At 43.3% G+C, this 14,850-nt stretch overlaps 1 protein-coding gene across 3 annotated transcripts in view; it reads right to left on the bottom strand.

The window, feature by feature from the left end:
* Window positions 1–2,468: 2,468 nt before the first annotated feature.
* Fam110b (family with sequence similarity 110 member B) overlaps window positions 2,469–14,850 on the bottom strand; it is a 151,434-nt gene continuing 139,052 nt past the window's right edge. For 2 of the 3 annotated variants that reach the window (XM_090338846.1, XM_090338845.1), the window contains exon 3: window positions 2,469–4,401. In XM_090338846.1, the coding sequence (XP_090194972.1) occupies window positions 2,950–4,059 (1,110 nt within the window). In that variant the 5' untranslated portion in view covers window positions 4,060–4,401 and the 3' untranslated portion in view covers window positions 2,469–2,949. Of the gene's footprint in view, window positions 4,402–4,699; window positions 4,746–14,850 lie in introns of those variants that run through there. The other variant, XM_090338847.1, reaches the window with a different exon arrangement.

Raw genomic sequence — 14,850 nt, 5'->3', positions numbered from 1 at the left:
CAACTAAGAGGCTCATATTTGTTTCTGTATGAGTAAAGCCAGGAGTAGGCTGATTATAAATGAGATGATACACAGCTTTCTATGTGTATAGATTATACACTGTATTGAACCACTAGAAGACTTAAATATAATCTAAAATATCACAAGCAATGATTTTGTCCCCACAAAATAATTTACTTACGATAAAAATCAATTTTTATTATTCCCAAAGCTCCAGCAAGTGATGGCTATGTAGTGTTTTAAAAGTACCTTTTAAAAGCCACATTCCTACAACAATGGTGAATGAAGAAAGCTTTCTTTTGTTAGCTTTTTAAAAAGACATTTTGTTATTTTGAACTTACTGTTTTATCACCATTTATAGCTGCATTCCAAAAAGCCTCTTCTCTTTTAGAAAAGAGAATTCTTGTTTGACCACTGACCATGAGTGAGATATCCAGGAATAATCTAAAACTAGCCAGTGAACAAAATATAGTTTTCATAAGAAAAATGTCAATCAACAGAACTAGCTAAGGAATGTATATCACCTGGTTCTGACAATCATTTTAAGTAAAATGTCTTTTTAATTTATATATATGTGAAATCTTAGAGCAAAGGTTCATCTTCAAATAACTTCATGCAATAAACACTCATTGAATATGTGACATTTAGATAATAATAGGAGGCAGGACATATCTACCCAGGAGTGGTTCTTCTATTAAAACAAATGTGAGTCTTTGTAAGTTCCTTGTGGTAGAGATTGTGATGTCAACCATGGCGGTATATACCTTGCATGCCCAATATACTCACCAAGTGATGGATTTAAAATGGGCTGAGTGAAGGAGTGGACAAATGCTTGTACAGAGAAAACAAAGAATAGTGTTTCAAAGGTAAGTCTACAGTAAGAACACTGAAGAATCTTGTGGGGAATGTGAAAAACCCTGATGTTTAAGAAAAGACAAAAATAAAAGAAGTGTGAATTAAGTGAAGAGGTGGCAGTATATTTTAGAAACTTTGATGTAACTTGTTTTAGCAAAATCGCATTGCTTTCAGGATACTGCTGTTTAAAATGGTTGAGATAAGAGTAAAAGCAGATTCATGAAATGTTTCTTCAAAGTTATCAAAATTGTGTTTTTAACTAAGGTGCTGGTGGCTCATTCCTATAATCCTCCCTCCTCAGGAAGCTGAGATCTAAGGATCCTGGTTTGAAGTCAGTCCATGCAGGAATGTTCACAAGACTCTTATCTCTAACTACCAGAAAATCAGAAGATCAGTTGTACAGCCGACGCTCATGTGGCTGAGTGCCAACAAAGAAACTGAAGGACAGGGTCCAGGACCTGAGTTCAAGCCCCAGTACCCACACACACACACACAAAAAGTTTCTGGCCCATAGTCCACAGCTTAACTTCTCATAGAGGAGAAAAAGAAAGGACAATGAGAAACCATCACCATCAGAGCCTGCACCAGAGCTATTTATTAACATAACTTTTCCTTTTCGTTTTTCTTAAAGATTCCATAACAACGCAAGTATATACATAGTTGTAAGCATTTACACCGTAAAAAGTTTCCTATCAGCTGATGAAGCCTAAGGTGCTGCTGCTGCTGGGAACTTCTGAGCATGAGAACAATGAAGCAGACCCCTGTGCAATGCCCTAGTGTCAGCTGGCTGACAGCTAACCAACCACCTGGAGGACAGGTAGGGGAGGGGCGGGGCAAGGACAAAGGTGAGAGGCAGCTTAGAGACACAGAGTGGAGAAGCTACAGTGTTTCTACAATTTCCTAGAGCTTTAACAAATGCCCACAGCCTGAGAGAACAACATATGCAAGACAACAGAATTACACTGCTCAGAGATGATTCACTTTTGAATGGGAGGCTCTATACTGATATGGCTGGTATTTCCATTTTTGTTCATGACTTCAGATAGCTCAGATCTATGCAAGTCCCACTCCAGTCCCCCAAATAGAACAATTACAAAAGGAGTGAGGGGGAGAAAAAAAGATACAAATTAGTTCTTGCCTAAAAACATAGCAACAGAAGAAAGAAACAACAAAAGTCTCTCCAAACTAAATATATAACTTTTCTTTTTTTCTTTTCTTTTCTTTTTTTTAGCTTAAAAAAAAAAAGGCATCCAGAATCCTCTTTAGGGCAGGCCATTCCTGTCAAAAAGATTAATGTTACAAACTTTTGAACTATTCCAATCTGAATAGCAACAAAATTCACAGATATCCAACCTCCTAGATTAAGTCAACCTTGGTTGTTTCTGATTGTCTTTCCTCGGTTGGGGTATTACACAGAAACACCACGTACACATTGAATTAGACACAGGACTTAGTACTGCTGCCCCAACGAGGCTCTAGTAAGTGGCAAGAAGATTTCAACATGAATAACGACTAATTGTCAGGCTCACTACTTTATTCCACAGAAAACCCAGCCTGGTTCTATGTTCGGTTAGTTACTATTCATTTGGTGGCACATCCTATTTGTTTTTCTCCCCTTTTTAAGATCTCACAGGTAGGCAAAGTGGCTTTGTAGTTCAAAAAGTTTCTGCTCTCAACTTGAAGACCAGTTGATACAACTTTTAATTAAGACACAATAGCGAGGGATATAAAAACGTAAGAACTGCATACATATTGAAATCATATACCATTTTTTCTTTCTTTTTTTTGCCTTGTAAACAGTTTTGTCTAAGAGCAAAGCCCTAAATTAGATTCTGGCCTGAAACTTTTTGGCAGGTGAGTGTGTTCAGCCAGGCTGTGCAGAGATGTGGAGGGAGAAAGCCAAGGTTAGTCGCCATGTTGACAGGCATGCAACTTGAAAACATTGCACAACAGAGCAACACAAAGCGTGGAAAAGTTCACAACACTTCAAAGGAGACCTCACAACCTTCACGACTGCATATGCACACACAGACCCACCCCTCCCCGTCTTTGTCCAGCACTGCGTGTGTGTGTGTGTCTGTCTGTCTGTCTGTCTTACACGTGGGACACCTTCTGTGACTCTCTAGCTTGTTTGATGCTATACAACCACTTGATGATCCTAGCATTCCTTTCGATGGCAGAGATGCCATACGGCACGCGGTCATTGGCAGTGTCATCGTTCCTAAGGTCACTGTTACTGTCCTGAGACTGTTCGCAGTCTGAGCTGATCATGCTGGCGCTGCGGAAGTTGAGGGAGATGATGTCAGAATTGGCCCTGGCAAAGTTTTCCATGCCAAGGTTTTCCAGCTCTTCGGGGTCCAGTCCACAGTAGTTGAAAAACCTCTCCACGTCCGCGTCCACGCGGAAATACCTGTCACTCAAGTCTGACTTGGACCTCTGCAGGGAGGGCCGGCGGCTGACCCCGCAGGCTGGTTCGGCTGGGGGGTCGGCTCCTCCGGGGGACTTGACGGCCACCTTGGGCTTGGGAGGCAGGGGAGGGGCCGAGCTGCTGCAAGGGATGGCTTTGAGGGGCTTCCCGCTGGACACTCTGCGGATGTCCGAGGAGCTGTGGGAGACGTGCAGGAAGGACTCGGCCGAGGGCTCCAGGAGCCTCCTGCCCACGTGGGAGCTGCTTTCTTGGGGGCTGCCTCGGCCCGGCGTGGGGTAGACCTTGAGGGACTCGGCGAAGGAATGGCGGTGCAGGTCCGGGGTGGCCTCGGCTCGGTGCGGCGGCCAGTTGCGGGGCCCGTGTTTGTGGCCGGAGCCCGAGCTGGAGCCCTCGGAGCTGTTGAGGATGTTCTTCAAGATCTCCAGCTTGAGTGTCTCGCGCTGCATGCCGCCCTCCGTCTTGACGTGGTTCCCGAACACCTTGAGCGTGGGGCTGCCCAGCGCGCGCTTGGCGCCCGGGCACACGGGCGGCTTGGCCAGCACGCAGGGCTTCACAGGCTCCTGCTTGGCGTTGATCACCTCCTGGCTCTTGACGTACTTGGCCTTGTCGGCCTCCAGCCTCTCCACGGCGCTCAGCCTCTTGGGGTTAGGCTCGGCCTGCCTGCGGAAGTAGTCCGGCCCTTTGTTGAGGATGCGCAGAGGCACCGCCGACGTGAAGGTGCCCGCCGGGCTCACCGGCTTCACCATGCTACCTGTCTGGAGCGTCTCGGTGGGCATGGCGGGCGGTCTTTCCCCGGCAGCCGTGGTGGATGCTCTTCTGGGCGCCTCGAGCCGGCCTGGATAGACACATGTACATGGGGGGGGGGGGCGCAGAGGGGGGCGGTCCTGGAAGCACTGTCAGCAGCAGCAGCAGCAGCAGCAGCAGCAGCGTCTCATGTCACAGCTCATCAACCTCCACGGTGGCTTTCAGACACGCCTCCCCCCCAACCCCCTGCCCCTTCTCCCTTGGCACAGAAAGACCACACAGGCCAGGAGTTCCTCCGATCCTTTCTTCTCTCTTTCTCCCCCAAGGCTGTGGGAGTCTCTCCTCCAGGTCTTTGTGCTCCACTGCAGGCAGGGCTGAAACACAAAACAACCAACCGCGGGTTAGCAGGGGCGGGTGACATCACGGCTGCAGCAACAGAGGAACCCCGCAGCGTCCCCGCCTCCCCTTCCCCACCCCTTCTTTTCCCCCCCTTGCCTGCCATTCCCTCTCCCCCTCCCCAACAGGGGTCCTGGTACCTCCCCAGGTTACAGGCATTTGCAAGCAAGCAAGCCCTCCCCCCACCCCGAGGTTTCCCACGCGCGCGAATTCTCACTGGGGGAGAACACTCCCCACTTCCCAGCGAATACGCCCCGGTTTGTTGGCATGGCTTACAGAGAAAGCCAGGAGAAAAGAGGATTCAGCCAAACCCCATTCCTTCCCAGCTCACTAAATGCCACCAGCTTCTTAAGGGATCCCTTATTGGCTTTAAGGCCACACCGTGGGTGGTGAGTGATGATTTACAGTATGTCCCTTCTGCAATGTAACCCAACTTGTGCCTCCTTATCATCAGTCTGTCAGTAGGACTTGCAATAATTACTTCTTTAGATAGGGGAGAAATGGGAATTGGCAGGAAGTGTAAGAATTCAAGAAAAGAGCTGGCCCTTGTCTGTTAGCTTCACTAGTCAAAGTATTAGAAACTCTCCTGCAAACCAAGGATGCATGTGCATTCACCCACATGAACTCACGCCTGCTTTTTAGAACTACAAAAGAAAAAGAGAACTACTTCTAGCTGAATCATATGAGTGTATGATTTGATTATCAATGCTCCATAATGCCTCACGCTCCATGTGAAGAAATCACCATTTTCTTTATAGCACAAAAATTCTCAAATTCCCTGGAAGTACTAGGAATTTAAAATGTCAGTCATGCCTAAATATGCTGGTTTATGTCATAGAAAATGTTTGTAATAGGCATTCATAGGACCTACCTAAGGACTTTTTGAAAAACTTAACTACCAAGGTCAAAACCAAATCAAACCAAACCAAAGCAAAAACGCCCAAACTAAACAAGTCTTCAAATCCCAAAGCGGAGACTTTTCAGTATTCCCTATCTAATGTATACATAATTTATAATGAGTCTTAGTACTTTACCAGCAATATTTGCCCCTTATACAAGATTCATTTCCTGTTGCAGCCAGTAGAGATCACTGTCCAGCCTCAACATGTCAAAGCCTATTTGGTTATAATTAGGAATACTAAAAGAGTAATCTCCCTCTGTATCCCTCTCCCTTTTCTCCACCTCTCTCCCTTTTCTTTCCTTCTTTCTTCCTCCTCTTCTTTTCTTGTTTTCTCTTTCTTCCTTTTTCCCTCTTTTCTATTCTCTCTCTTCTCAAGGGACTGAGGAACACCTTTCTATCTTCTAGAAGGCATCCCCCAGGCATCACCTAATCTTTTCACATTACTTTCTTTATTCATGAGACTGACACCTTCAGGAAGACTCCTGGAGCTTCATATACTTTGTGGACTTAGGAAGCAATTATTAGACTTAAAATCAGTGTGAAAGGATTACGTTAAAAGTAGCAATGATCTGCAACACTTCACATTTCATTTCCTTTTCATTCCCATCTCTTTCCTCTCTTACTTCTTGCCTGTATTTTCCCTGGTAATTTTTTTTTAACACAGCAATAGGGGCAAAACACCAATATTTTATTGGAAGACTCAAAAACAAGAAACAACTGTAGTCATGCTTGGTACTAGTATAGGATCATAACAGGCAGACTCAACATTTTCTAACTGTTTTAGTCAACAAACTAAATCTACTTCAAAAATAATGAAAGTGGCTTAGGTTGTCTTTTCTCTTAATACTTCCTTAATCCCTAAGCTTCTTTTACTTTCAATGAATTGGGAAAAATGCTGGTAAAGACCAAACAGGAGAAGCATTTGTGAGCTTTGCAGCATAGAGTTGGTGGCAGGGCATTTACTTGAGGGTCAGGAAGGTATCACCAGGCAAATCAAATGGAGATGATCCCACTGGTAAGGGAGTAACCTGGAGCCACATCTCCACGTTTTGAACCAGGTCATCGCATTGCCCGTCAGAGACAGGCACAGGATACCTTGACATTTGCACAGGCCCAGTGGTGGTGGCTGACACTGATGGCAGCAGTCAAGCCAACTTCTAGGCTAGAAGGGACTTCATGTTGTTTTGTATGACCTTGTCCTTAAGTAGTTTCATTAACAAAAGTCATTGTATTACTTTTTACTTTTTTTCTCCCCATGATTCAGGAGATCAAACCCAAAGTTTGTGCATGCTAAGAAATATTCTGCTTCAATAAACTGCTCCTTGGCCCAAGGAGAGAAAGAAAATTCCACTCAAAATAGTGTTGGCTATATTCTATTACAGTGAAAATTTCATAAAAGAACCAGGATAAAGAAATTAGGGAGATCTGAGGTGTAAAACATCCAGTGTCCTGTAAGAGGCAGTCGTGAGCTGAAAAGTAAATGGCCTGGGTTACTGGGCTAGAGTGTGGTGCAGGCAAAGAGCTTACACCACTTAGATGAGATGGCTGATAGAAGACACAGGGCTGAGTGGTGGGATCCCACAGAGAAGTGGGATCTTTCACTATTTGCTCTTCTGCTTCTCAATTTCAATTTGTGGCTCTAGATCTCCTGATACTGCCCTCAGAACCAGTAGACTTGGGTGAAGCACTAAATACTGCATTGTTCTCTTTCTTTCTTCCTTCCTTCCTTCCTTTCTTCCTTCCTTCCTTCCTTCCTTCCTTTCTTTCTTTCTTTCTTTCTTTCTTTCTTTCTTTCTTTCTTTCTTTCTTTCTTTGTATTTTATTGTCGGGGTAACATATAGAGGGGTTACAGTTACATTCCTCAGGTAGTGGGTACATTACTTCTTGAACACTGATACCCCTTCTCATTTTTTTTCTTCCACTTTCTCTCCCCCCACCCCTCCTAATCATCTTGATTTTCTCCTTCCCTTCACTATTTCAAATAAACATATATACAATATATCAGGTAACAGAGATAGATGCAGTAACACTTGTGTTTCTCACTGGAGTCTAAATGATGTTACTCCATAATATAGCCAGGAATGTAAAGAGGAAGCCCACATCTGGCCTGGTAAGCAGATGGGCAAAGATTTTTGCCTCTTAAGTTGAAGGATTTTAAGGCATTCAAATAGCCATCACAGGACAAGTATTAAAAAACCAAAGTGGTCTGAATCCCTCTAATTTCCAAGTAACCAGCTGCTTGGACATTAGGTAAAATCTAGGACCCTTAGCTGACATGAAATAGCAGCAAACATTTGCAGCCCTGGAGGAAAGTAGAGCTAGAGAATGTTTCTCCGTAGACATGGTGCATTTGAGAAAAACAAAAAACTGAAGCCAAAGCATCTGTAATCTGGGGAAGGAGAGCTTTGATGGCTGCGAGGTGAGGCAGCTGCTGGAAGAATGCCTGGCCTGGGGACAGATGACAGAAGATTGCCTGGCCTGGGGACAGGGGCCCAGCTAGGGCTGCCATGGGAAGGAATGTGGCACACTGTTGCTCAGAAGCAAATCCAGAGCTCTGCACTGACTATGCTGATGTTAAAAATTCGGTACTAAAAAATCACTGTGGGGCAAATTTGTTTTGTTGTTTTGTTAACTTCTCCTAGTGTTTCTGGTAAATAAAAAGAAAATAAGCCGTTAAGTTTCCAGTAGGAAAGAAAGTCACTGGAATCAGAGCAAAGGCTGTGCGAAGGACATCCACCCACAGGTTTCTAAGTATGTGAAAATTCTCCTACCCTTAGGGCAGAAAAGTGGGGAGTAAGAACGCTTTAAAGAGCAAATCTGGCTAATTCAGCTCCACATCACTTAATACTTCTTTAGTGTCTTGTCTTCGGGATAACCACAAACTTGTTGAATCTGGTGGGCTGAGAAGGCTCAAGTATTCTTGGAAGAGAATAGAAAAAAATGGTTTTCCCCTTGGAAGTTTCATCTACAATCTTATTATGTTAGAAGAACCAACTCCTTCTGGAACCTAAATGTCAGATGACAAAACTTCCCCATGAATAAGGTCCTCTGGAGTCCTGGGTTTTGGTCCCAGTGTTTATATTGTACATGTGCACCTTGCTAGGTTTCCTTGCCCAATACTTAATTCCTAGGAATTCTTCTTCTCTTCTTCCTCTTTCTTTCTTTCCATTTCTGTGTGCTGGTCCTGAGGTTTGAACTCAAAGCCTGGGCACCATCATGGAGCTTTTCTGTTCAAAGCTAGTGCTCCATCATTGAGGGACAGCAATACTTCTAGCTTTTTGTTGATTAATTGGAGATAAGAGTCTCATACCTTTTCTGCCTGGCTTGACTGTGAACCAGTCTTCAGATCTCAGTCTCCTGAGTAAGATTATAGGCCTCAGCTACAGGCCTATTTTTAGCTTGTAGCTAAAAATTTGTTTTGGTAAGATTCTATCTTGACTAGAGAATCACTTGCCATTTCTGTGTTCTTGGCTTTTCTAATTACATTCAGTTTTCTAATGACATTCAGTTTCATGTCCCTATGTGCTGTTGTTGAATTCTTTAACAAGGTAAGTGGGATGTGCTTAAAATTGTGGGCCTTGTTCAATCAATGAATCAGTACCTGTTGACTAAGCAATTATGTATAAGATGTAAAGAAACGGAAAAGTTACAATTTAAAGAGTCAAAATCAATTTGATGAATACTAATTGAACCTAAATAACAAAGGTGCCAAAAGTATCAGAGAGGAGCAGAGAAGGTTGAGGTGGAGAGAAAATTCTACTGGAGGTACAGGTGAGGGTATTGGTTAACAGAACACCTACAGCCCACGTTCATGGCATATTCAAAAAGCAGAAAGTCACTTTTGGCCAGTGGGATATCTGAGGACAATATGAAGAAGATTATTGGGGGTAGGGTGCAGAAAGTCTTCAGCTTTTATAGAGAGAGAAACAGGAAAGCACTAGGGAAATTAAGTATTACAGACATGGTGAGATTTGTGTTTTTAAGAATACTCTGACCACAGCATGAGGACAGGGTGGAAGAGGAGCAAGTATAACAACTCTAATAGGGAGGTAACTCTGAGCCTAAACAGGGTGATGGTTGATTGGCTCCAAGTGACACCCCAAATCCTGCATTTGGGTTTGTACACCACCTCTACCCCATCATGATACAGTAGCCTTAGCCAGGTGATTACCCCATTCATGCCTCAGCCTTTCTATCTGAAAAGTGGGAGTAATAAAATACAGCTAGCTATTCTCTGTACATTTTACATCTGAAGATTCAGCTGAATTCACATGAAAAACATTCTAAAATAGTCAAAAATTAAAAAAGTTCCCCCAAGTAACTCTATCTCCCCATGTGGAGCGTGAGGCTGAGACCACATGGATGAAGTGGAAGGCAGGCTATCCTAACGCAGTGGCTCGCTCATTCAGTGTGCTTTGGTCTAGGGTGGTTGTGTCTGCATCAAGATATTCCAACATGCTTTCTTGTCATGTTTCCTAAAACTCAGCACACAAGAAATACAACATTTACGTCATGCACAAATTAGAGATTTACAGTATGGAAGAGGGTATGTCCAGGTTCTGTGCAAATACTGTGCCATTTCACACAAGGGATTTGAGCACTCTTGGATGTGGGTATTTGAGGGGTATCCTGCAGCCAATCCTTGGTGAATAGTAGGGGCTGTATCTCTGGAGATTTGGGGGAGGGGTAAGAAAAGAGCATGGAGGCACTTCCTCTACATCTTCAGCAACAGGAGGAGGTGATGTGGGGGAGTTGGGTCTGGCTACAAGGTAGAAGGTAGGGTCTGGCATCTTGCCTGCATGGTGGGGGAAAGTGAAGCCCTGCTTCCCTGAGTGATGGGGGCATCCCTGGAGGTAGTGGCAGGGATCTGGATGATAGGATGGATACTAAGCCTGCCAGTTCAGTGCTTAGGAGTCAAGTTTCCTGTGACCCTGCTGCTGCCCCTCCCACTGTTTAAGCTGAGGCCAGCTCAGGCACCATTACCCCATGCCATGTGTCTCCTGTCTGCTTGCGTTCTGTTCTATGGTCTACCAGGCATCCCTACTTCAATCTCCCTTGGAGCTGAATTGGTCTATTGGTATTGTTTTTGTTCTTTATTTCTTCTCTGGCCCTCATGGCTGTTTCCAGCCTTTTAATAAAGATTCCAAATTCCACTTCTCAAAACTTGGCTTTTTTTGTGACTAGATTTGTATCTAATTTAGGGTATAACAGGTGTCCTGGCATGAAGACATCAGTGTGTGTGTGTGTGTGTGTGTGTGTGTGTGTGTGTTGGTATTCAGGTCCTTGAACTCTTACTTGGCTTTCTTCCTCAAGGATGGCACTCTATGATTGGAGCCATATATCCACTCCTAGATTTTTGCTGGTCTACTGGAAATAAGAGTTTCTTGTACTTTTCTGCCTGGGCTGGCTTTGAACCACATCCTCAGATCTCAGCCTTCTGATTTCGTATTACAGATGTGAACCACCAGTGCTTGGTTTGCAATCAGCGTTTTAAAGAGATGTGCATGAGGTGTACTGGGCAAAACCCAGAGGCTAAAGGGTATCAGGGTGAGGCAGCTTTGCTGAGGGTAGTCTGGGCTTCCATCTGACTACTAAGAAGCAGTTTGTGGGAAGCGCACACTCCTCACAGTGATCCTCCCTCTCTTCCTCCTAAGTACCCCAGGCTTAAGCCAAACAGAACCATGGCAAGCCTCCAAACCAACTGTGCCTGTGCACAGATCTGCCTGCTCCTCTTCCTAATGTGCTTTTAACCAACAACTTTTCTGAAACTTGTCCTCTTTACACACATGTAAAATCGTACATTGTAACAATTAATTTTTTGTGGAATTATCATAAAGAATTATATTTAAAGTATATTCACAAAATCAAGTTTCATTTCTCTGGGTTAAAGGAAACAATGCCATTTTACTTGGATGACACTCATTTTAGTTAATAACAGCTAGTATTTTATTTATTTATTTATTTATTTATTTATTTATTTATTTATTTATTTGCCAGTCCTGGGCGTGAGCTCAGGGCCTCACTGTCCTTGGACTTTCTCAAGTCTAGCACTCTACCACTTGAGCAACAGCACCACTTCTGGCTTTTCTCTATGTATGTGGTACTGAGGAATCAAATCCAGGCCTTATGGTAGGCCAACAATCTACCATTAGGCCAAACTCCTGGTCCCCGCATAAAAATATTTTTAAACACCTCTTTACCTTCTCTTCTGAACACATAATTACTTTTTATACTGTGAGAGTAACATGCAAAAAATGCAGAAATGAAGGATAACAAAAATGAAAATAAATTGTTCTCCCCCCGCCACCAAAGAGCAAATTTTCACAACAGACACTAAACAGCGAAGAGAAAAATCATAGGGCCAGCCATCTGGAAATGTTAAGTTAAACCTACAACGCTTTCAGGATCTCTACTTTTTCAATTACTGAAGGAAGTGTTATCCCTTTCCTTATCTTCATGTGGAATCTCACCATCTGTAATTCTAACACCTAAATCTTCTTTTTGTAAACTCAGTGCTGCTGTCAGCAGTCATTTTCATGCTGCAAGTAAAATAAATAACCCTGCCTATCATTTTTATACATTCTTTGGAAACATGAGCTTTTCCTAATAAACTTGTTGTTGTTGTTGTTGGTGGTGGTGGTGGTAGTGGGGCTTGAACTCAAGGCCTGGGGACTGTCCCTGAGTTCTTTTGCTGAAGGCTAATGCTCTACAATTTGAGCCACAGCTTCATTTCCAGTTTTCTAGTGGCTAATTGGAGATAAGAGGCTCACAAGCCTTTCCCGCCTGAAGTGGTTTTGAACCATGATCCTCAGATTTCAGCTTTCTGAGTAGCTAGGATTACAGGCATGAGCCATCAGCACCCAGTGTATATTTAATGACAATAAGTTTATACTTTTGGTTGACTACAGGGTGACTTCTAATCATAATTTAAAAAATCCTCTGCTCTTAACTTTCCATGGAAGAGCTAAGACATTTCCTCTGAGGTGCACTGGGATGAAACTCCTAGATATTCTGATGAACATGGAGAAATTATTTGGACACAACTGGTATTCAAGTTGAGCATCTTTAATTTGAAAACTGAGTGCTTCAAAACCTGGACTTTTATAAATGCTAGCATAACATCACAAGTAGAAATTTCTACACCTGACTTTATGCAGTCACTCACAGGCAGAAAGCAAACACACTGAAGATACTATATACAATTATCTTCAGGCTATTTGTATAAAGGTGTATATGAAACATAAATGCAAAACAAATTTCCCACTTATAAATGAGTCCAAGCTACCTCATTATATGTATGTATGCGAATAGTCCCAAATCAAAGAGAAATTTGTTTATTTGAAATAGGGAAGGGAAGGGGGGGGGGATAAGATGATTGGGAAGGGGCGGGGGGGGGGAGGGAAACAGGGATAAAAGCATGAGAAGGGGTATCAATGTGCAAGAAGTAATGCACGTACTACCTGTCAGATGTAACTGTAACCCCTGTACACATTATCCCCATAATAAAATAAAATAAAAAGAAACCCTCAAATCTCAGACATTTTGATTCCAGGCAAGTCATTTCTGATATTCATGGTATAGTATGTTACTGAGATATCTCACAGGTGGTATTCTGAGTCAAGTAAGTGTGCAGGGAGATGTGGACAGGATAGGGATTGCTCCCTACAAAGTTTTTGTACAATGTCAGGTGGGCAAAGAAAGACAGCACATTTCCTGAAATGTGGGAAGCAAGTGTGTCTCAGGAGACAACGTTACCATGGTGGGCCATCTAGGCAACCTGACTTAATTCCTTGGAACTCAGGAGTTTCACTAGACTGAAAAGATTCTAGAGCTTCCTCCCTAACAGGAGCAGTGTTTCCATGAGCACCAAGGGGAAGGTCTTTGTGTTAATGGGTATAAGGGGGATGCACCAAAGGACCACAACCAAAAGGAGTCAGCAGAGAAACATCCACCAGAAGCTCTGCTTGAGAGAGGGGTGATAACACCCACTTAGGGGAGAGACTCAGATGCCACCACAAAGTAGCTCTGCAATGTGCCAAGCTTAGGGAGCACCAGGTTCCAGCAGTAAGAGCTAAGGAGAAAGACACCATATTATTTCTCCTTTATACTCTACCTTGTGCCTGCATATCACATACCCACACAAGGCTTGTGTGCTAGGTCAGAAGTGGCACTTATCAATGAGTGGTTAAGGAGCTAGAGAGAGGGACGAAGGAAAAACAACCAAGGTCCCAACTCCACAGAGGTTTCCAGGGTGATTCAGGGTGGAACTGTGAATGGGAGAAATTAATTTAATATGCATGAGATGAGCTTGGGGTTTTGATGTTGATATTTGGTAGGACAGGTTCATGCCTGAAACTGATCTGAGGACTAAATTATTTAAGAACCTCAAGGGCTAGGAGTTCTGCCTAAGAGTTATCCAGGAATACAGCTCCTAGGGCATGAGAAAAAGTATACACTTTGTTCATTCCCAAGGGAATCCAGCCTAGAAAACAAAATGGGGTCATACTGCACAGCATCCTTATCCTCACATTTTCTACTTGCTGGACTGTTAATTGGGTATTTGCATCCTGGCTTTTGATGTAGCACATGTGGTTGGGACTCAAGTTGTCCCTGCTCAGTTCAGAAGAGAAGGTGGTGGGGTTCTACCAAACCGACTCACATTGCTGATTATTTACAGTTCTGGAACACATGGCAGAGTACCTTCTCAAGCTTAATGGATCTTTTTTGCTTTTCATTTATATAATGGTACTTATGATCTCTGCAGTTTGTATGGTTGGTGGTTCAGTTCTTTGGGCAATATGTTGCCAGTGGCTCAGTGAGTCTATTCAGAAAAGGTAAGGTTTGATTAACTGCCGCCCCTTGAGTCTACAACTTGGCTCTGATAATCACCATCATGAGATTTCAAGCTTTAGGATCACTGAATGACTCTTTTGTCTTCCAATGATTCCATGACTCCCAAGTGATGGAGCCTGTGTTATTTCTGTCAGAGTGGATTGACTACGCAGTTTCTGGCTCATAGGTCACTGGAATGACCCCCATTTTTATTTGAGTTCCAAAGAAAATATGTGGTTTCAAATTTCAAAGCAAACAGTTATGTGAGCAAAATGGGCCCGAGTAAACAATAAAGCCATTATTAAAAATGAAATGAAATCCAAGGTAGGCTGGAGAAAAACAGCAGGTCAGATCTCTGTCCCTGATGGATTCTTTACATTGCTGTTGTTCTCGAAGGTCAGAGAATTTGTTCACATGTTTCATTTTCATTTGTAAGCCAGAATCATTAGAAAACTTGTGATGGTATTTCTCTTAAAATGTTTTTCTCCTATAAATAAAACGGAGAATCCGGGGGGGGGGGAATCACCTTCTGGTGAAACATTCTTGGTCTGAGGTAAGGAATGCATCTTTACAAGGCTACCCATTTGCACCCACTTGGAATCTAACTTTCTAACTGGGATTTATGAAACTGATGCTGCCTGAAGCCAGTGCCAAAAAAGGTCTGGAAATACAACTATGAAAATGACTTAAAAAG

This window comes from Megascapheus bottae, chromosome 9 (assembly GCF_031878675.1).
Source record: "Megascapheus bottae isolate mThoBot1 chromosome 9, mThoBot2.hap1, whole genome shotgun sequence".
In the NCBI taxonomy this organism is placed as follows: Eukaryota; Metazoa; Chordata; class Mammalia; order Rodentia; family Geomyidae; genus Megascapheus; species Megascapheus bottae.
Note: the sequence above shows the minus strand (reverse complement) of the source record. Positions and strands in the feature narration are given on the sequence as shown.